The sequence below is a fragment of the Eriocheir sinensis genome, chromosome 67, assembly GCF_024679095.1.
Source record: "Eriocheir sinensis breed Jianghai 21 chromosome 67, ASM2467909v1, whole genome shotgun sequence".
NCBI lineage: Eukaryota > Metazoa > Arthropoda > Malacostraca > Decapoda > Varunidae > Eriocheir > Eriocheir sinensis.
Window position 1 is genome coordinate 5819436 of NC_066575.1, and position 21438 is coordinate 5840873.

At 41.7% G+C, this 21438-nt stretch overlaps 1 protein-coding gene and 1 long non-coding RNA gene across 4 annotated transcripts; both read left to right on the forward strand.

Moving 5' to 3' along the window:
• The first annotated feature begins 881 nt into the window (after positions 1-881).
• LOC126987988 (uncharacterized) lies at positions 882-13653 on the forward strand. Of its 2 annotated transcripts, none has more exons than XM_050845707.1 (7): positions 882-2186; positions 7335-7626; positions 8896-8948; positions 9708-9810; positions 10378-10754; positions 12211-12364; positions 13156-13653. In XM_050845707.1, exons 2-7 carry the CDS (start codon positions 7514-7516, stop codon positions 13223-13225), a joined length of 870 nt encoding a protein of 289 aa, XP_050701664.1. In that variant the 5' UTR covers positions 882-2186; positions 7335-7513; the 3' UTR covers positions 13226-13653. The 2 variants fall into 2 exon arrangements, with proteins under 2 accessions (XP_050701664.1, XP_050701666.1); XM_050845709.1 differs by having other exon boundaries at positions 12214-12364.
• A 3151-nt stretch (positions 13654-16804) lies between these two features.
• LOC126987990 (uncharacterized) lies at positions 16805-21432 on the forward strand. 2 transcript variants are annotated; one of them, XR_007741360.1, is made up of 5 exons: positions 16805-16986; positions 18334-18514; positions 18633-18807; positions 19220-19503; positions 19978-21432. It is a non-coding gene; the product is annotated as an uncharacterized LOC126987990 (long non-coding RNA). The 2 variants fall into 2 exon arrangements; XR_007741359.1 differs by having other exon boundaries at positions 16806-16986; positions 18360-18514.
• Positions 21433-21438: the final 6 nt, after the last annotated feature.

Consider the following 21438-nt stretch of genomic DNA (forward strand, 5'->3'; position numbering starts at 1 on the left):
CCCGTGTGTCACAACTAGGTAAATACACACACACACACACACACACACACACACAGTTAGTTAGTTTATTGACAAAATAGTTGGGTTTACATAGAGAGAAATACAAATGACTATATAACTTTATCTTGTCCAAAATGAAAATCACTTCTCTTTTGTTCCTTGTAGGGGCGATTTCATAAGTTGCCCACTTAAAAATACTTTGTATAAAAACACACAATGCTTGATTCACTTAGAAGAAATTATATGAACTTATGGTGGTCGTGATGGTGTGGCTGGTCGTCTTGGGAGCGGTGTGGCCTTTTTATCTTAGTTCAGTGATCAGTCGTCTCTCGCGCCTCCTTAACTCCGCTAGACATGTTGCATTCTGGTACCATTTGCCATCCCAAGCACGTACGAGACATGGTTGATCTGTCTCTATGGGGTCCACTACGCCTGCCATGACATGGTGATCAATCTGGGTAAACAAGGATCCCTCATTAGTCAAAAGTTCCCCTCGTCCATAAATTTATAGTTTGCGCGGATTGCCCCAGGAAGAGGATGCAAGCCCTGTGCCTCTGTACCCAAAACTTAAGTTATATAGCGTGACACATAAACCTTTAAAAACATTATAAGACACTCGCTTCTCACATCACCTATTTCTAAAGGTCAAAGAGGGAGTCAGTCGTGTTCTAATGAGTGTTTCTTCAGGTTCACGGTACAGAAGAAGACTCACACTATCACCAGGGTCATAAAACTACCCCTGGAAATGCCCACGACTCCTACGAAAGCCTTGTCAAATATGTGTTCTTGGGCTGCGATATGTCTTGTGATACGACCCTGAGCAATACCCTGCCTCTTATTTTTCATTTAATTCTACTCTTGAAACGCCTCCTTTACTTACAGGAGTCCTTTCAACACCAGCAGTTGTAGTTGTAGGATGAGGAGTATGACATTTTGTAGCTGAAAGCAGTTGAGAAACAGCAGCAGGGTAGGGTTGTTGGATAGGGCGGTGTCCAATCTTACACCCACACACGCGGCTGACTGATGTGGTGTCCCAGGTCAGCAGCAGGGGGAGCAGAAGGAGCGCCGGCAGAGACCAGCGCATCGTGGTGGCTTTAGAGCTTCTCGTAGGACGCTGTGCGGGTCAACGGCGAAGACGAAGAACACTGCTTCACCCCAATGGTTCGGGTGTCTTTATATAAATAAGTACTTAAGGGTAGGGGGTGCGACTGGATCGGGGTAAAGGCACAGGAAGCAGAAACACTCAGAGTCACACTAACTCCCCTCCTCATATACACACTTTAAAACACCTGACACCACTGGGAAATGACTAATATGAAAAGTCCAAGGGAAGCTGTTTATCATATGTTAGAACGGAAGATACGATTTAGAAATATTAGATGTAATTTTGGTCCTGATGAATAAAAGGCAGTTTCCGAGATCCGTCAGGAGGAAAGTAATGAAGGAAATTAAAGAAAGAAAGAATTAAAAAGGGAAGGAAAGAAAGAAAGCAAAGAAAAAAGAGGGAAGGAAAGATTGAAAGAAGAAAGAAAGAGGAAGCGAGAAAACCTAAATAAAGAAAGAAATTAAGAAATAGACAAAGAAGAGAGAGAGAGAGAGAGAGAGAGAGAGAGAGAGAGAGAGAGAGAGAGAGAGAGAGAGAGAGAGAGAAGAAAGAAAAAAAGAGGCAGGGAAGCGGAACCGAGTTAAATAAGTAAATAAAGAAAGAAAGAAATGCACAGAAAAAAAAGCATAATAAAGAAATACAAATAGCCTATACGAAACGGACAAAGGACAGCCACCGGTACACCATGAAAGCAACACAAATGAACAACACAAACTGAGAAATAAACAAATAACCAAACAAATAAACAAACACATACAAAAAAAAGTCAATGCAGGAAGCTATATACCGTTAAGGAATGACAAGACCCACAAGTGCATGTTAGTGGTGGCGGAGGGAGACCTACCGAGCTGTGCCTAGGTGGAAGAGAGAGAGAGAGAGAGAGAGAGAGAGAGAGAGAGAGAGAGAGAGAGAGAAGAGAGAGACAGACAGGTGGACAGGTAAAGTGGAAGAGAGTGCACGTGCGTTGTGGTGGAGGCGAGGAAGTGGACTCGTGATATGAAGTTGAATAGTGGAGTGGATGAGTTGTGGTGCCGGATAAGTGGATTTATGCGTTTATAGTAAAAAATGGACGGCTAATTAGGTAAGTTAAGTGTTATATATGGTGGAGTAGTGTATAGTGTTAGTGTATGAGTGGAATAGACAGGTGGATTAACTGCATTTTCTGGTGGATTAGAAGTGGAGTTGTACGATTGTAGAGTCAAATACAATAGTGTAGATAAGTTGAGAATGAAATGCATGTTATAGTGTATAGTGGAAAAGGGTGGGATAGAGATGTGGATTGACTGCATTTCCTGGTGGAGTAGAAGTGGATTTGTGCGATTATAGTCAAATATGGTGGAAGGAGTGAGATGACTGACCGTGTACGTGTTATGGTGGAGTAGTGGAAATCGTAGTGGAAAAGGGTGGAGTCAGAAAGTGGAATGACTGCGTGCATGTTATGTGGAGTAGAAGTGGAGTTGTGGAATTATAGTCAAATATAATGGAGTAGATGAGTTGATTGCATGCGTGTTATGGTGGAAGAGTGTAAATCGTAGTGGAAAAGGGTGGAGTCAGAAAGTGGATTGACTGCGTGTTATGTGGAGTAGAAGTGGAGTTGTGGAATTATAGTCAAATATAATGGAGTAGATGAGTTGATTGAATGCGTGTTATGGTGGAAGAGTGTAAAGTTTAATGGAAAAGGGTGGAGTCAGAAAGTGGATTGACTGCGTGTTATGTGGAGTAGAAGTGGAGTTATGGGATTATAGAGTCAAATATGATGGAGTAGATGACTTGACTGAATGCGTGTTATGGTGGAATAGTGTCAAGCGTAGTGGAAAAGGGTGGAGTAAGAAAGTGGATTGCCTGCGTGTTATGTGGAGTAGAAGTGGAGTTGTGAAATAATAGTCAAATAGAATGGAGTAGATGACTTGCCTGAATGCGTGTTATGGTGGAATAGTGTCGAGCGTAGTGGAAAAGGGTGGAGTCAGAAAGTGGATTGACTGCGTGTTATGTGGAGTAGAAGTGGAGTTGTAGAATTAAAGTCAAATATATTAGAGTAGGTAAGCTGAGAGTGGATGCGTGTTATGGTGCTGTATAGAGTGTAGTGGATTAAGATGGAACAGAGGGGTGGATTAACTGTGTATTCCGGTGGGGTAGAAGTGGAGTTACGCGATTATAGAGTCAATTATATAGTGGAGTATAGGTGAGATAACTGACTACGTGTTATCGTGGAATAAGTTCAGAGCGTATGGTGACAAATGGTGAAGTATAGTGAAGTGACTGCATAGCGTAGAGTAGAAGGGAACTTGTACGGTCAGTGATATATGGTGAAGCAGGAAAGCTGACTGACTGCATGCGTGGGTAAATGGTTCTAATAATCGTCTCTGTGTAAACTGCTATGCAAAAAATAACAAGGGAAAGAGTGTTGTGTCAGAATGAAGAGTTTGAGGTGACTATAATAGGCTAATGGTCTGCCAAAGCTTGAGAGAGAGAGAGAGAGAGAGAGAGAGAGAGAGAGAGAGAGAGAGAGAGAGAGAGAGAGAGAGAGAGAGAGAGAGAGAGAGAGAGAGAGAGAGAATTATATAGCTACAAAAGGAAGATACGGAATTATTCAACGTAAAATACCTGCAAAATAAATAAGTATAGAGACAGAAAATACGAATGAATGGATGACTGAATAGATTAATAAATACAAAGACAAAAGTTAGTGATTGTTTTACGTGAAAGTATTGCAGTATATTATAACATGGATGGTATATTTACTGATACAATATTATCTTTCTGCTTATTTCGTTCCTCTTTTCCTTCTTTCCTCTCTTCTTTCCTTCGCTCCCTCCATCCTGCCTCCCTTCCGTCCTTCCTTCCTTCCTTCCTCTCTTCTTTCCTTCCCTCCTTCCTCTCTTCTTTCCTTCCCTCCCTCCATCCTGCCTTCCTTCCCTCCTTCCTTCCTTAAAAGAGCTTAAACAACAAATACTTCAGCCACTCACTAACATATTCAACCAGTCTGTTCAATTGAAAAAGGTCCCGGAAGACTGGAAGATGGCGAACGTAACACCAATTTTCAAAAAAGGAGACAAAAGCGTTGCATTAAACTACAGGCCCATAAGTTTGACATCAGTGGCAGGAAAAATACTCGAAAAGATTATTAGAGACAAACTTGTTAAGTTTCTAGAAGACAATAATGTAATCTCCGACACCCAGCATGGCTTCAGAAACAAGCGCTCCTGCCTAACGAATCTATTAGACTTCTTCCAAGGCATATATAAGAACTGGGATGCCCACATCCCCAGTGATGTTATATACCTGGACTTTCAGAAAGCCTTCGACAAGGTACCGCACGAGCGACTCCTTAAGAAACTGCACTCGGCGGGCATTGGAGCCAATCTGATCGCGTGGATAAGAGATTGGCTCACCGACAGAAAACAACGAGTACTACTCAACGGACAGCCTTCCGATTGGCTTCCAGTCACTAGTGGAGTGCCTCAAGGGTCAGTGCTGGGACCCATTCTCTTCATCATATATATCAACGACCTTCCTCTCTTCTTTCCTTCCCTCCCTCCATCCTGCCTTCCTTCCCTCCTTCCTTCCTTAAAAGAGCTTAAACAACAAATACTTCAGCCACTCACTAACATATTCAACCAGTCTGTTCAATTGAAAAAGGTCCCGGAAGACTGGAAGATGGCGAACGTAACACCAATTTTCAAAAAAGGAGACAAAAGCGTTGCATTAAACTACAGGCCCATAAGTTTGACATCAGTGGCAGGAAAAATACTCGAAAAGATTATTAGAGACAAACTTGTTAAGTTTCTAGAAGACAATAATGTAATCTCCGACACCCAGCATGGCTTCAGAAACAAGCGCTCCTGCCTAACGAATCTATTAGACTTCTTCCAAGGCATATATAAGAACTGGGATGCCCACATCCCCAGTGATGTTATATACCTGGACTTTCAGAAAGCCTTCGACAAGGTACCGCACGAGCGACTCCTTAAGAAACTGCACTCGGCGGGCATTGGAGCCAATCTGATCGCGTGGATAAGAGATTGGCTCACCGACAGAAAACAACGAGTACTACTCAACGGACAGCCTTCCGATTGGCTTCCAGTCACTAGTGGAGTGCCTCAAGGGTCAGTGCTGGGACCCATTCTTCATCATATATATCAACGACCTCGAATCAGGACTGAAATCCACAATATCGAAATTTGCTGATGACACTAAGGTGGGGAAAGGCCCTCACAAAGACCGACTGCGAAATCATTCAGAAAGACCTCAAGCACATTATCGAATGGTCGGAAAATGGCAAATGTCCTTTAATGTTGACAAATGCAAAGTCATGCACATTGGGTCCAGAAATAGTAACCACACATACATCATGAATGGGAGACCTCTGCAAGCGATGCAGGAGGAAAAGGATCTTGAGTCACTATCAGCAGTGACCTGAAACACGCGAATCACTGTAAAAAGCATACAACAAAGCCAACACTATGCTCGGGTTCATAGCGAGGAACTTCGAGTGTAAAACGCCAGACGTGATGCTATCCTTGTATAATTCCATGGTAAGACCGCACCTCGAGTATGCAGTACAGTTCTGGTCTCCTAATTACAGAAAGGACATTGATTTACTGGAAAGGATTCAACGACGCGCCACGAAAATGATACCAACCTTAAGGGCTCAACCGTACGAGGAACGACTCAAGCGACTCAATCTCTTTACATTGGAGAAAAGACGCCTACGAGGAGATATGATTCAAGTCTTCAAGTATCTAAAAAAATTCAATAACGTCGATTACTCCAATTTCTTTGAATTGCAAACCAACCTAAGAACTAGAAATAACGGTTTACCCATTCAGTCTAGTCGATGTAACACAGACATCGGAAGGAGTTTCTTTTCAAACCGAGTCATCCGTCACTGGAACAATCTTCCTTCAGAAGTAGTAAATGCGAATACTATCAACTCCTTCAAATATAGAATCGACCGTCACTTCGCTGCGTCGGGAGTAAACTGAATATTGAGTTGCTTTCATCTGCTCCTCAATATCGAGGCGCTTTCATCTGCTCCTCAATATCGAGGTGCTTTCATCTGCTCCCCAGGCCCCAGGCTGTCGAGCAGATTAAATCACCAGAACGGGCAACCTCGTAATGAGCCAATAGGCTTTCTGTTGCCTGCGTTTCCATGTTTCCATGTTTCCTTCCTCTCTTCTTTCCTTCCCTCCCTCAATCCTGCCTTCCTTCCCTCCTTCCTTCCTTCTTTCCTCTCTTCTTTCCTTCCCTCCCTCAATCCTGCCTTCCCTCCCTCAATCCTTCCTTCCTTCCTTCCTCTCTTCTTTCCTTCCCTCCCTCCATCCTGCCTTCCTTCCCTCCTTCCTTCCTTCCTTCCTCTCTTCTTTCCTTCCCTCCCTCAATCCTTCCTTCCCTCCCTCCTTCCTCTCTTCTTTCCTTCCCTCCCTCCATCCTGCCTTCCTTCCCTCCTTCCTTCCTTCCTTCCTCTCTTCTTTCCTTCCCTCCCTCCATCCTGCCTTCCTTCCTTTCTTCCTCTCTTCTTTCCTTCCCTCCCTCCATCCTGCCTTCCTTCCCTCCTTCCTTTCTTCCTCTCTTCTTTCCTTCCCTCCCTCCATCCTGCCTTCCTTCCCTCCTTCCTCTCTTCTTTCCTTCCCTCCCTCCATCCTGCCTTCCTTCCCTCCTTCCTTTCTTCCTCTCTTCTTTCCTTCCCTCCCTCCATCCTGCCTTCCTTCCTTTCTTCCTCTCTTCTTTCCTTCCCTCCCTCCATCCTGCCTTCCTTCCCTCCTTCCTTTCTTCCTCTCTTCTTTCCTTCCCTCCCTCCATCCTGCCTTCCTTCCTTTCTTCCTCTCTTCTTTCCTTCCCTCCCTCCATCCTGCCTTCCTTCCCTCCTTCCTTTCTTCCTCTCTTCTTTCCTTCCTCCTCCATCCTGCCTTCCTTCCCTCCTTCCTTTCTTCCTCTCTTCTTTCCTTCCCTCCCTCCATCCTGCCTTCCTTCCCTCCTTCCTTTCTTCCTCTCTTCTTTCCTTCCCTCCCTCCATCCTGCCTTCCTTCCTTTCTTCCTCTCTTCCTTTCTTCCTCTCTTCTTTCCTTCCTTCCCTCCATCCTGCCTTCCTTCCTTTCTTCCTCTCTTCCCTTCTTCCTCTCTTCTTTCCTTCCCTCCCTCCATCTTGCCTTACTTCCCTCATTCCTTTCTTCCTTCGTACCTTCCTTCCTTATTCATCATTGCAAGTGTTTTTTTTTTTCCTTTTCAGGTACGCCGCAAAAAAGGAAGGAAAAAAAGATACCTTGAATAGTAGCAAAAAAAGAACTTCATCAACATCTATACCACAAGAAACACACACACAGCCCACCACGAGACCATTCCCATTGCTCTTCCTCTGCTCGTGGGTGACAAGCGCTAAGGCCTCTGGGGGAGCGCACCGGGGGAGGCATGGCGCTGGGGGAGGGGTCGCGTAAGGTGGGGGAGCCTTGCTGGAGCCACGCCCAGTGCAAACGATCTGAGAAAAACTCCTACTGCTCCCACCTCGTCTGCGTTTGTGACAGGTGAGAGATAGATATATAGATAGACAGGTGAACATATAGATAGATAGATAGAGAGATAGATAGATAAACAGGTAGACATATAGATAGATATATAGATAGACAGGTAGACAGGCAGACATATAGATAAACAAATAGATAGATAGACAGATAGAGAGATAGAGAGATAGATAGATAGGTAGACAGACAAATAGATAGACAATTAGACAGACATATAGATAGATAGACGGATAGATAGATAGACAGAGACAAAGAGATAGAGAGAGCATACTTCAAAAACAACTTCATGTCATATTGCAAACCTTATCACTATTCAACAAAGTGTATATCTAGTTCATAAGCATACAGGTTTACTAACACGTACCATAATTATACGTCTATCAATATTGTAAGTAAATGATAAGGATGATAGTAAAGAGATAGAGGACGATGATAAACTAGAGGAAGATAAGAAGTTCATGATATGCCGCCCCTTCGACCCATCTCTTCAAAATGGTAGTAAAATATATATAGATAGAGATAAGAAACTAGAGAAGATAAGTAATTCAAGATATGCGGCTTCTCCGATTAATTTCTCCCTCCAATCACTCTTCCTCCAATCAGTCTCTCCCTCCAATCAGTCTGTCTTTCCAATCAGTTTTCCTCCAATCAGTCTCTTCCTCCAATCAATCTCTCTCCAATCAGTTTATCACTCCAGTCAGTCTCCCTCCAATCAGTCTTTTTCTCCAATCAGTTTTCCTCCAATCAGTCTTTCTCTCCAATCAGTCCTCTTCCAATCAGTCTCTCTATCCAATCAGTTTTCCTCTAGTTTTCCTCTAATCAGTCTTTCTCTCCAATCAGTCTCTTCCTCCAGTCAGTCTCTCTCTTCAATCAGTTTCCCTCCAGTCTCTTCTAATCAATATATCCCTCCTCCCAGCTCTCCTGAACCCTAACAATCTCAAGGGAAGGACCAAGGCACTGAAATAATAAGGTGACCATGTATATCTATCAGCAGCAGCGGTTGAGTAGGAGAGGGTATCTAGGTCGGTATTGTAAAACATTTTCGCTTTTCATATCAGCTATTTCTAAACGTCAAAGAGGGGGTCAATCAGATTCTAATGTGTGTTTCTTTAGGTTCAGGGTACAGAAAAAGGATCAAACTACCACCAGGGCCAAAAAAACTGATCCTGGAAATGACCCAAATTCCTACGAAAGTCTTGTCAAATATTGAACTTGGGCGACGAAATGTTTAGCAATACGGTCCCTAATGTCATGTGTCTGTCTGTCTTGCAGCGAGTTCCACGACCACGATGGGCAGTGCTCGAGGAACTACTGGGAGGACCTCGGTGAGTCTGACATGAGAGTTGTGTGAGTCCGGTTGTGTGTTCGAGTGAGTGGACATCTTTGTCGCTAGTATACTGAAGGGCATCCCGCTGTTAATGAATATGTTTACCGTTGTCATTATTGCAGTTATTGTTATTGTAGTTCATGGAAATGGGAGAATACATGTTGAAGTTAATGGAGAACAGATAGATAGTTAGAGATAAATTGATAGATAGATAGATAAACAGATAGATTGAGATTGAGAGAGAGAGAGAGAGAGAGAGAGAGAGAGAGAGAGAGAGAGAGAGAGAGAGAGAGAGAGAGAGAGAGAGAGAGAGAGAGAGAGAGAGAGAGAGAGAGAGAGAGAGCACAGTATTTTCTATTCAAATTAACCACGAAAATAAGCCCCTCCCCTTTTTTTATTAACTGTAAATCACTGACTTATCCACAAGCAAGCCAACCTATCCCTCAAAATCAGACCATGTGATTAATAGGAAGATGCTGGGAAAAGATAGATTACAGTGGATGCTTAATTGGCGTAGGAGGAGGGACATGATTTCGTAGACAGAGACCAGCGATTTTTGACCCATAACTATTACCCAAAACATCAATAATCAACAATCGGTATTTGTGTGGCATCCGGGATTAATAAACTATCAATCAATCAATCATTTGTGTGGGTACGGCAGTTTTGGGGTCTGGAAAGAGATTATATATGCGATGTTATGAGTACGATAATTTATAGTGACGCGAGACTCAAGCAGCGTTTACCCCGTCCATAGGGTTACAGAACTGGCAGCTGCTTACGATATCCCTGGTCATCATGCTGTTCTTCCTGGCTGTGTTCGTTGGCTGCCTCTACTACGTCTTTCTACGGATTGTCAGGTGCGCGTGAGGTTGAGTTTTCATTCGTTGATATACGCCTTTTTTTTTTTCTTTTTTTTTTTTTTGTGTGTGTGTGTGTATCGTTGTTTGTCGCAGTTTTGTTGTTCTTCTTTTTCGTTTGTTCCTCTTCCTCCTCCTTTTTTTTTTTCATCTAAATATTTTTTGTCCCACTATTCATCACAGTTTCTCTATAATTATTCTTTTTTTGTTTATTCTCCTCCTATTCCTTTTTTTTCTTATTATCCTCTTCCTCGTATTGTTCTTTTCTTGTTCTTTTCTTATTCTTCTTGTTCTTATTATTATTATTATTGAGATCCACGAAAGAGCACCAAAGTAAAATATATATCGAAAAACAGATATAGACTCAAACAGATTCCCCACGATGAGCAAACACGAGATTAATGATTGATTGATGAATTATTATTGCAAGTAAACAACAAAGGAGATGGGTATATAAGAACAAACAATAGAGACAGTGACGGCAAAGCAAAGCAAGAACAAGGAGAAGCACAAAACAAAAGGAAGGGGTAACCAAAACAATATCTACCTTTCCCTACGTGTTCGCAGGAAATACAGAAGAACGCGACCATCGGGAGACCCACCGCCGACTAATAGCTTCCAAGTCATCGGCGGCAGCAAGAAGAACAGCCTGGCGGAGGACTCGGCAGCACAGGACGTGAAGAAAGTGGAGATGCGACAGTCCATGAGAAGAAAGTCCCTGCGGATAGAGAGAACGAGATCACAGCTTCTACGGGAGAGGGAGATCATGGAGAGGGAGAGAGAGGAGCAACAGGAGGAGGAGGAGCGGAGGATGAGGAGGATGGCGAGGATAAAGACGGTGACGGAGGTTGATGTTGGTGAAGGTGGTGGTGATGTTGTACCGGTCACCTCCATCAGGCCCTTGACCAAGTTCATTCTTCCCCTGCACTACAGTAACAACCAAGGTGACGTGTGGACAAGTGCGGCAGGAATGATAGATAGATACTAGTAGATGGATAAGATAAATAGATATGGATAGATTAATAGATGTAGACAGGAAAGAATATAAAAGACCGTTATAGAGATAGAGATAGATTAAGTAGCAGTGGATGATAATGGAATGATTGGTAGATATATCGGCAAATAGATAAGATATAGATAGATATATACAGATAGATAGACATAGATAGCCAGACAGGTATATAGACAAAAAGGTAAAGAAACAGACAAATAGGTAGATATAGACGGATGGACCCAAGCCTGACCCCTGTGGTTGACATAGATAAAGATACATAGATAACCAGACAGGTATATAGACAAAATGGTAAAGAAACAGACAAATAGGTAGATATAGACGGATGGACCCAAGCCTGACCCCTGTGGTTGACATAGATATAGATACATAGATAGCCAGACAGGTATATAGACAAAAAGGTAAAGAAACAGACAAATAGATAGATATAGACGGATGGACCCAAGCCTGACCCCTGTAGTTGACATAGATATAGATACATAGATAGCCAGACAGGTATATAGACAAAAAGATAAAGAAACGACAAATAGCTAGATATAGACAGATGGACCTAAGCCTGACCCCTGTGGTAATTCGCCTGCAGTAACGCCAACCCAATTTGATATTTCACGGTTAGATCCACTTCTCTTTATTCTCTATCCCACGGGCTTTTAGATTCAACATTTGATCCACTTTACTTAGGACCGCTTTCAGTCACTTTGTTTTGATCGTTACCAATGGTGGAGATCGACGCTGTAGTTTTCCACGTGAAACTAGCCTATGGGGTAGTGGCGGCTGTAGAGGAAGCGAGAGGTGTTGAGAGTGTGTGGCAAGGTGCGGGGCTAGGCTAACCCCGCAGCCACCACGACCCCATCGGACAGTTTTACGTGGAAATACTATAGCACGATCGCCGCCATTAGTAACGATCAAAACAAACAAGGTGACTGTGAAAGCGGCCCTTAATCTCGTGAGCTTTTTGTTTACTTAAAAATCTCTGGTCAGTCACCTTGTCGAATGCTTTACTTTAAGTCGAGATATCGATGTATGGTTTTCGTCCTTATCCGCAGCTTCGAACGCATACTTGTAAAATGACAGGATATCAGTAAGACACGAGGTATACTTGTAGTGAACCCGTGGTAGGAATTATGAATCAGCTTATGTCTCCGTATATGTGCACGAGTATTCCTACGTATTTCAGACTGCAACAACTATTCCTGCAACCGACGCCAGATTTACCGCTAAGTATCCCAACGTCCTCCTTATTTGATTGCCGGTTTTCATTGACTTCAGTGCTGTCTAGATTGTAGATGCTGATTCTGCCTACGTGCTGTTAAGTAGTGTGCCTGGTGCCCTGCCCGCCTCACTGGTGTTTCCTGAAGGCTAACGACAAGCACTTGCATACACCACAGCAGGTGAGGGCGAGGAGCGAGGCAGGCAGAAGCGTAACCTGAGGCGCAACAGCAGCTTCGGATCATGGTCCCTCTCGTCGTGGGAGATGGAGCCCCTCGAGGCGGGTCTGGACTGGTGGCCGAGGAGACAGTTCCGCCGGCCCATCAACAAAGGGTATGCACCCCCAAGGGTGAGGAGCAAACTAGGCTGGCAGTACGGTGCGCTAGGACACGAATCGAATATTGTAGGGTAACTTGCCAATAGTGTGTGTGTGTGTGTGTGTGTGTGTGTGAAAAGATGCAAACTTCATTCGAAACGGCTTCGAAACGTTGCGTTCATCATAGATTTACATAGCTAGAATTATTTCGCTTCACTGTGTGTGTGTGTGTGTGTGTGAGAGAGAGAGAGAGAGAGAGAGCTCTGAAACACTAATCATCTCCCCACTATTGCTATAGGCAGTGCGTCTTAACGACAATGGAAGGAGTTTGAGGTGATGACTGACTCGTGCCCAGTCGGTCCCTCCCGTGGAGCGGCCGGGGTGGCGGGGCTGCTGGGCACGGCGGAGCGGTCACTAGCTGCGGTGGTTGCAGCCACGGTATTGCAGCCGCAGGTTAGGCCACAAGACTTTGTATGAATCAGTAAAATCAGCCACTGACTAGGCATTACAGTTTTCTCTATAATGGAGAATACTTTTTTTTTCCAATATAACATCAGTTCAGTAAGGACCCATGACTGAGTCCATAGGATATGAGGGAGAAAATGATGAGTGCTCATATATTTTTACATGATGAAAATCGCACTGGGCCGTACTGCCAGCCTTTTGTTAAGGAGGGAGTATCAGATATTCCGTTGACTTAACAGGTGAATGATGATCAGCTTTCGTATAATATATGTCTCCTTGCTTGCTTGAATGGTCGGTGTATAACACTTTAATTTTTAATACAGCAAACAATGGTGACTTTCAGAGAGGCAGCCAGCACCAGGCTGCCGCTGCTGCTCAGCGGATCAGCCTCCGAGAGTGACGAGTCGGAGTGAACCTCCACTCACACCAAGGCAACAGCATGCATGACACAGCGACACACACACACACACACACACACACGTGCTATCATCTAGTGCCGTGCAGATGCAGAGCTGTTGTTCTGATACACTGAAGCCACAGAAGGCATCAAGAATAAGGCGAAGAAACGTGTTGCTGAAAGTGTAAGGCTTCGTGACCGGCACGGCTTACAAAGTCAACTCGGTGCTGACTCTTTTGTACTGACTTTCAACAACTGCAGGTGTGATATTCAGTTCGGCACTTGACCTTGTTTGAGTCATTACAAGTGTCAATAAAACTGTGTGAGGGACCATTTGCATTATTCATACAGATGTCAATATCTTAAAGTCAGTGTGAAATAGATTAAGGGAAATGAACGGATCTTTGCAAATGTATATTGTAAATAAATGCAATATTGTGACCATTGTGAATTTAAATTACCAGAGAGAGAGAGAGAGAGAGAGAGAGAGAGAGAGAGAGAGAGAGAGAGAGAGAGAGAGTATACGTCAACCCTCAAATATGCAAGCCGTCAATGTATGCCGCACACAACCCCCAACTCACCACGGTCCTACTCATTTCAAAAGACAAAGGGGAAAGCGACTGAATGAAAAGTAATTATGTTAGTATCAAAAAACCTAGACTAAACTTATTCTTGATCCCTGGGTGAAAATGGTAAAAGAAAGCGTATGAGCTCCCACCTTCATTGATTAAAAATGCAACACGCTTGGTTAAACTCGACCACCACTTCCAGAACCTTAATTCGTGGAGACAGAGATGCAATGTCTTGGGCAAAGGACTCTGATATAGATACTAATTAACCGTCGCCGCTTAACTTTGCGACGGACACGGTTATAAGAGTGATTATAAGCACGTTTTTATCTATCAGAAAATAGTTAAACACTGGAGTTAAGCGTAATTCTGTATGCTGTCTCTATAATCACTGGATGAAAAGTGACACGTGATAACCTAGTTCTACACATCAAGGAAATAAATACATATCTCCAGATTTATGGAACATTGACTTCCTCTTTCTCTCACAAGCACAGTATCTGAATATATATCAACCAAATTAATCTATTCAGACTTGTTTCAACACGTATATTGTTTAAGATGATTTATAATTAATTAAAAATCGTGGAAAATCGACTGTCCGCATCACCACGAATCTAAAAAAACATAGGTTACGACTTCAGTGTTTTTCATATATTATTCTTTTTTTCTTTTTCTTCGCTTTGTACTTGTTCTCCTTCCTTCTCTTCTTCTGTCCTTTTTTTCCCAATTAATCCACCCGTGATTTTTTTCTGTTCTTCCTAAATGGATGTTAAAGAAGGGAAATTGATGAAGAAATGGAGAAAAAAATGGAAAGCAGAAGTGGAGAATAGTGGAAGGAATGGAATAAGAAAAGGTGGAGGAAGGAACAACTGGATAACTGTATAATTATAAAAACCACACTCCACTTCCAGCACGAGAGGAAAGTATTCATGTTTTAAAGCAATATCTCCGCCGTGCATGATTGTTTCCCCTTAATACTGCACAATCCGCTACTTCCCATATTCATGTAGTGAGAGCTTAACGATGCAGCCTAAAAATATTACATAGGAGGTACAAAAAAAACATAATATCTGACCTCCATCGAAAAGTACAGCCCTGGCGGTGTGGTTTGTCCCTCGTGGTTCAAGGCCGGGTATTCGACGCTTCCATCTCCAACATCAACTATTTCCAAATGCCGAAGAGGAGATTAATCGGGCTTTTAAGAGAGTTTTTTCACATTCATGGTACAGAAGAAGGGGCACACTACAACCAGGGTCATTAAGCTACCCCTGTAAATGCCCAAAACGCCTACGAAAGCCTTGTCAAATATGTGTAGCCTACCTGAGCGCCCTGTTCCGAATATTCACGCAAAGGTTCATATTTTCAGGCACTTTCAGCTCTCACAACTATTTCCAAAGGCGACAAAGGAGATTAATCGGGTTCTCATGAATGTTTTTTTTAAGTTCATGGTGCAGAAGTCTTGTCAAACTATTACTAGGCAGAGAAAGCTACCCATAGAAATTACTGTACCTACCCACAACCTCTACAAAGGCTTTATAATGTTGAAAGGATAACTGGCAGAACAAACCCTACTACTGAACCCTGACAAAGATTAGATTAGACCTATATTATCCTGAAAAAAAATATTAGCCTTCTCATATCTCGTTTCTTACCTAACAAACTACATTTCTTTTATCATATATGTATTATAATAACCTTTAAACCTGACAGAAAGCCATAAAATGCGTGTAGAGATCAAAATAACTATAAAAAATACATTCCATCAGCCAGACGAACTGATACCTCTTTTCCTACCTAACCAACTATATTTATTTTATCATATTTATTATGTATTCTAGTAACCTTTAAACCTGACAGAAAGCCATAAAATGCGTGTAGAGATCTAAATAACTATAAAAAATACATTCCATCAGCCGGACTTGAACTGATATCTCTTTTCCTACCTAACCAACTACATTTCTTTTATCATATATGTATTCTAGTAACCTTTAAACCTGACAGAAAGCCATAAAATGCGTGTAGAGATCAAAATAACTTTAAAAAATACATTCCATCAGCCGGACTCGAACTGATGTCTCTTTTCCTACCTAACCAACTACATTTCTTTTATCATATATGTATTCTAATAACCTTTAAACTTCACAGTCATAAAATGCGTGTACAGATCAAAATAACTATAAAAAATACATTCCATCAGCCGGACTTGAACTGATGCATGTCTCTTTTCCTACCTAACCAACTACATTTCTTTTATCATATATGTATTCTAGTAACCTTTAAACCTGACAGAAAGCCATAAAATGCGTGTAGAGATCAAAATAACTATAAAAAATACATTCCATCAGCCGGACTTGAACTGATACCTCTTTTCCTACCTAACCAACTATATTTATTTTAGCATATATGTATTCTAGTGACCCTTAAACCTCACAGAAAGCCATAAAATGAGTGTACAGATCAAAATAACTTTAAAAAATACATTCCATCAGCCGGACTCGAATTGATATCTCTTTTCCTACCTAACCAGTAACCTGAACTACATTTATTTTATCATATATGTATTCTAGTAACCTTTAAACCTCACAGAGAGCCATACGATGCGTGTACAGATCAAATTAACTTTAAAAAATACATTCCATCACATATTTCAATTCAATTCAATTCAATACATTCCATCAGCCGGACTCGAATTGATATCTCTTTTCCTACCTAACCAGTAACCTGCTGAACTACATTATTTTATCATATATGTATTCTAATAACCTTTAAACCTCACAGAGAGCCAGACAATGCGTGTACAGATCAAAATAACTTTAAAAAATACATTGCATCACATATTTCAATTCAATTCAATTCAATACATTCCATCAGCCGGACTCGAACTGACATCTCTTTTCCTACCTAACCAACTACATTTATCTTATAACATATGTATTCTAATAACCTTTAAACCTCACATAAAGCCATAAAATGCGTGTAGAGAACAAAATAACTTAAAAAAATACATACAATACATGGACACAATGTAAACAAACCCACGTGCATTCCTTGGACCATCAGCTGACTGGCGGCCTCCACTTGCCTCCACTCCTGTCAAAGCTCCACATGACCACCTAGCGCAGGCCCGGTGGAGTATTTGCTCTGTGTTTTACGTTTTCAGTGGCTCATCTTCACCCAGAGACCCTGAACGAGGACATCAGTTGAGGTGAGGCAGAGGAGAGAGAGGGAGAGGTTAAATCCTAGACAGTCCTTATTTTTTTATTTTCTTCTCCCTCTCTCGTGTTTTCCCAGGGTTAAGACTTAAAAGTGTTCGCCTTTATGTAATTTTACCCGTTTTTTTATTGCTAAGGTTACTGGCGCCAATTTGAAATATATCCGGTTCACTCGAGGGTAGAGATCAAATTTGAGGTGTTTCATGTGGGTATAATTTGAATGTTCTTCCGTTAGTTAATTATCCTTCTAAGTTGATGATCATATAGTGTTTTATTTGGCAGTCGTGTGTATAATTTATACCTTAAGGTGTGGATGGTTTATAGTTTCTTGGTTGTAGATAGGGAGGCAGTGTGTTGATTTTTTTATTCATTAGTTTCTGGTTAGGATGGGGTTAGCCTGGGGGTGGTGGTGGTGGCCCATGGAGGGAGGGGTTCTGGCAGTGCTGGGTATGGTGGTTGGGTTGCTGTGGAGGGGTGCTCTGGAGGGGTACTGGGTGTGGTGGTTGGGTTGCTTTGGAGGGGTACTGGGTGTGTTGGTTAGGTTGCTTTTGAGGAGTGATGGGTGCGGTGGTTGGGTTGCTTTGGAGGGGTACAGGGTGTGTTGGTTAGGTTGCTTTTGAAGAGTGATGGGTGTGGTGGTTGGGTTGCTTTGGAGGGGTACAGGGTGTGTTGGTTAGGTTGCTTTTGAGGAGTGATGGGTGTGGTGGTTGGGTTGCTTTGGAGGGGTACTGGGTGTGGTGGTTAAGTTGTTCTGGAGGGATGCTGGGTGTGGTGGTTGGGTTGCTGTGGAGGGGTGCTGGGTGCGGTGGTGCGGTGGCCAGGTTAGTCAGCATGTAGCCACCCAGTTGTTCATCTTCCCTTACAGGCTGGTTGATAAATTGGTACCCAGAGAAACCTGTAGATGGTTAACTGTGGTAAACCGTATGTCACACTGGCCCTGTGTTCGGTGTAATGGGTTCCTACTCACTATAGGTACAAAAGCTAATGTACCTGAGATGAGCTCCGAGGCCACGTGCTGCTATAATATTTGCTCCAATTTAAAAATATAAAAAAACATTCTTACCATGAGAGGAATTAACCACAGGATTCATAAATAGCCACTGTATTGTATTTTTCAGAATTGGCCAGTGGGAACATGCATTATTGAAGTGTGAGTCCTTAAACCTAACTTTTCCCAAACCATGCACGAGAGCTTTGCCGTCTTTGCTCACATGATATTCATTTAATTTAATTCATAATCTGGCACACTTGACTGATGTGGTTTACTGGATGTTGCATGGAGGATGTAAGGTGGGGTGGGTATAATGTATAATATTTCTGATGATTACAATTTATAACAGAGGATTTATAGACACCGGCTGTGCAGGTTGTCATGGTCACAGGGTATCTGAGGCTTCAACAGCAGCAGCACCACACCAATGCCATACCGTTTGAAGGTGACGGAGGAGGAGGTGAGGCAGGAGCTGACCAAGATGGGCTTCACAGGACTCTCAGATGACACCGTGGCTGCCATGCGCAAAGGTAAGCTGTGTCATTCACTTTATTACTTCACTAGTGACAACAGATATAGGCATTCTCTGGTATACGAATTGTAGATGTGCTCTTAAGATGTTATATGTTTATTTATTTTTCTTTTAAGACCTCCTGAAGTTGATCAAGAGTGATCTTCGCAAACTAAGGCAGGAGAGACGAGATGAAACGTACACAGACAGCAGCAATAATCTCTCCCCTGCAGTGCCTGATCTAACCCAACCTGCTCCCTCCAAGCACCTGGCTACATCAAGAAAAAGACACACCAAAGAAACGTGCTACAGGTAGTGCTCTACTTAATGGTTAGCTGCCCAAGGGATGTAATTAAATTTGAGTGTAATGAATTTCTCTCATCAAGAGCCCTTCCTTAGTCATACAGTATATCATGTATTATTACCACCTAAATAATGAGTTGTAGAGAAAAAAAGTGGACTTCAGTGATGTATGGTATTTTTATTTATACAGTTATTGGAGGATAAAATAGTTATATGATGTTTTTAAATGCTGCACGTTATTGTATTGAAAATTAATAAGGGAGAGTATTGATTTGGGATATTGAAATAGTTGTAACCACGAGTTATATAGACACAATGATGTTTCTGAATTTCCTTTTTGGATTTTACTTTATAAATGGTCATAGGCATGGCAACCACAGCAAGGAGATAGTTACATAAACACTGAACATTGTCTTTTCAGTTCCTTAAGTGCGTCACACTCTTCAGAGGAAAATGACGAGAGTACAAGAGAGAGCGGCTACTCTGAATATGAGGAGAGTACGTCATGCCTCTCAGAGCCAGCCAGCATTTCACTTGGTGATGTAATTCCTCAGAAGCAAATCAGTGCTGAAATTCAGACAGAGAGAGTGAAGGAAGAACTGAAAACGAAATCTTTGAGGGAAAAAAGCAAAGAAGTTGATTCAAGTACCCTCAGAGAACCGAAGATGATAAGCAAGAAAAAGACTAAGCCAGTAGAAAAAAAAGGTATGTTAGGTGAGCCTTTTTTATGCTGGGAAGTTGTTTTTCCTTCTATATTAAAGACACACAGTAATTTTCTGCTTTTTTTCTAAAATTAATTTTCAGTCATGATGGACTGTAGGACAACTTTGAGATTGTGACTTTTACACTTGAAGACATTGTATTGTTGTGTTCAGTGAGTAATGTTTCCTTCTGGTGAGCACTTTATCTATTCATTACGTCTTTGTTTTTACAAGGTTTTACTTTTTTTTTACAAGCTGTTTTTAACTTATTATGCATAAGCAGGAAACATTTTATTTCATGAGCTGATCAGATTGTAAGCATTTAAAGTTAAGATCATGCTTAAAACATGAGATAGATGCCCTATTTAAAAAGAATTCTTACAAAGTTCAGTGGATAAGCAATTATTAATACATGATTTGGCAGTTATGAAATTGTAAGTATTGCTTTATAAGAAAATAGACATGTCCTGCCCCACAGGTTTGCCAGACTATCCCTCGCGCCCAGACCCAGTCAGACTCTACCACTACTACAAAGCTCACTGGGACCAGTACAAGGTGCCGGGGGAAGATCCTCGCCTGAAGCTTCGCTGGGCCATCAGAAGTAAACTGTTTTATGCTGAGTAGAGCTGATGGACTTCACAGTCCTCCGTCAGGGAAGTTTTTAAGTCTCAAGATTTTTTTATTTTTGTAAATGTCCTACTGAGAATTCATTACCTGAAGATGCATTCAAATGACATAGGAACACTAACCTCCCCAGACTGTATACTCTTTAAAGATGTTGTTCTCTATAACATTGATGTTTATAAAAGAATTGCACCACTGAATCTCAGGTTTGGCAAGATGAATAGTTAGTACTTGCAACATGATATGCATCCTATGCGTGTTGTAGATGTAAAGGTCCTTTTAATTTCATACAAACCATTAAACAAATACTGCCTCTAAGAGTGCCTTAAGAAGTCTTAGATATTTCTGCTAATTGTTATAAGATCCTATTTAGGGTGATTTAAATGTTTACCAAGTGCCTTGACCTGATTGAAACATAAAATGTCTGCAAGCGGTTGTCAAGCCTAAACAGGGCAGCTCCTGTACTTTGTGATGATTCAGTCTTGTCAGAGCTTTTATATTTTAGTATTCAAATTCAGATATTCAGAAACAGAAACATAAGCAAAGAGCTGGAAGTCTGAGCATTAAAAGTGTTTGATAGGATTGATAGTTTGTCCTGAGCTCTATTTAACTCTTCAATAAAAGGGAACTCCCATTTGCTCACATAATTTATTTTACATTCGTTTCCAGTCTTTACTTGTTTCTAAAGAGGCGATGAATTTATGAAAACAACAAAACTTATATTTGTATCCTTTTATTAAGAATAGTTACAATAATAATTATACAATGAAAAATATATCTATATTACAAAACGTCCTCAATCTGTACAGATTTGTCAAAAGTTAAATATAACAAGCCAGGTTTACACCAGACCAGGCCAGGGCTGTGTGGTTGTCATGTACTGGAAGGTGGAGTTGCTTCAGCACTCGTCCTCTGCAACCCAACTATTGCATGTCCATAGCTAGTCTTGACTCTGACATGGCCTTCTGATAAGTACTCTTCCTAAATATAATGTAAGTAACAATTAAATGGGGCAGTACTGAGGAGCCTCTGAAGTACAAAGCTGACTCCGAGGCAACTGTTCTTGTAGCTTCATCGCCACAAAAGAATTAATGGAATGCCACAACTATAACGGTGGACAGTCTTTTTAGGATTAAGTTGGGATTGAGCTTCTCTGCCAATGTTAGGGAAGGTAATGTTGTACCACTTCCAGATAATGAAACGAAATCATCCACTTTCCCTATCCTCATAATGTACTTGCAAATTTATAATAAAATTTGTGCATGTAAAATTATCATATTGATTTCACAATAAAGATACCAAGTCCTCAGCTCGA

What these genes read in the sequence shown, in the direction of transcription:
- LOC126987988 (XM_050845707.1), top strand. Translation starts at nt 7,514, where the DNA reads ATGGCGCTGGGGGAGGGGTCGCGTAAGGTGGGGGAGCCTTGCTGGAGC. An exon ending in CTCGTCTGCGTTTGTGACAG is followed by an intron (nt 7,627 to 8,895) that starts GTGAGAGATAGA and finishes TCTGTCTTGCAG; the next exon opens with CGAGTTCCACGACCACGATG. An exon ending in CGCCGGCCCATCAACAAAGG is followed by an intron (nt 12,365 to 13,155) that starts GTATGCACCCCC and finishes GGTGACTTTCAG; the next exon opens with AGAGGCAGCCAGCACCAGGC.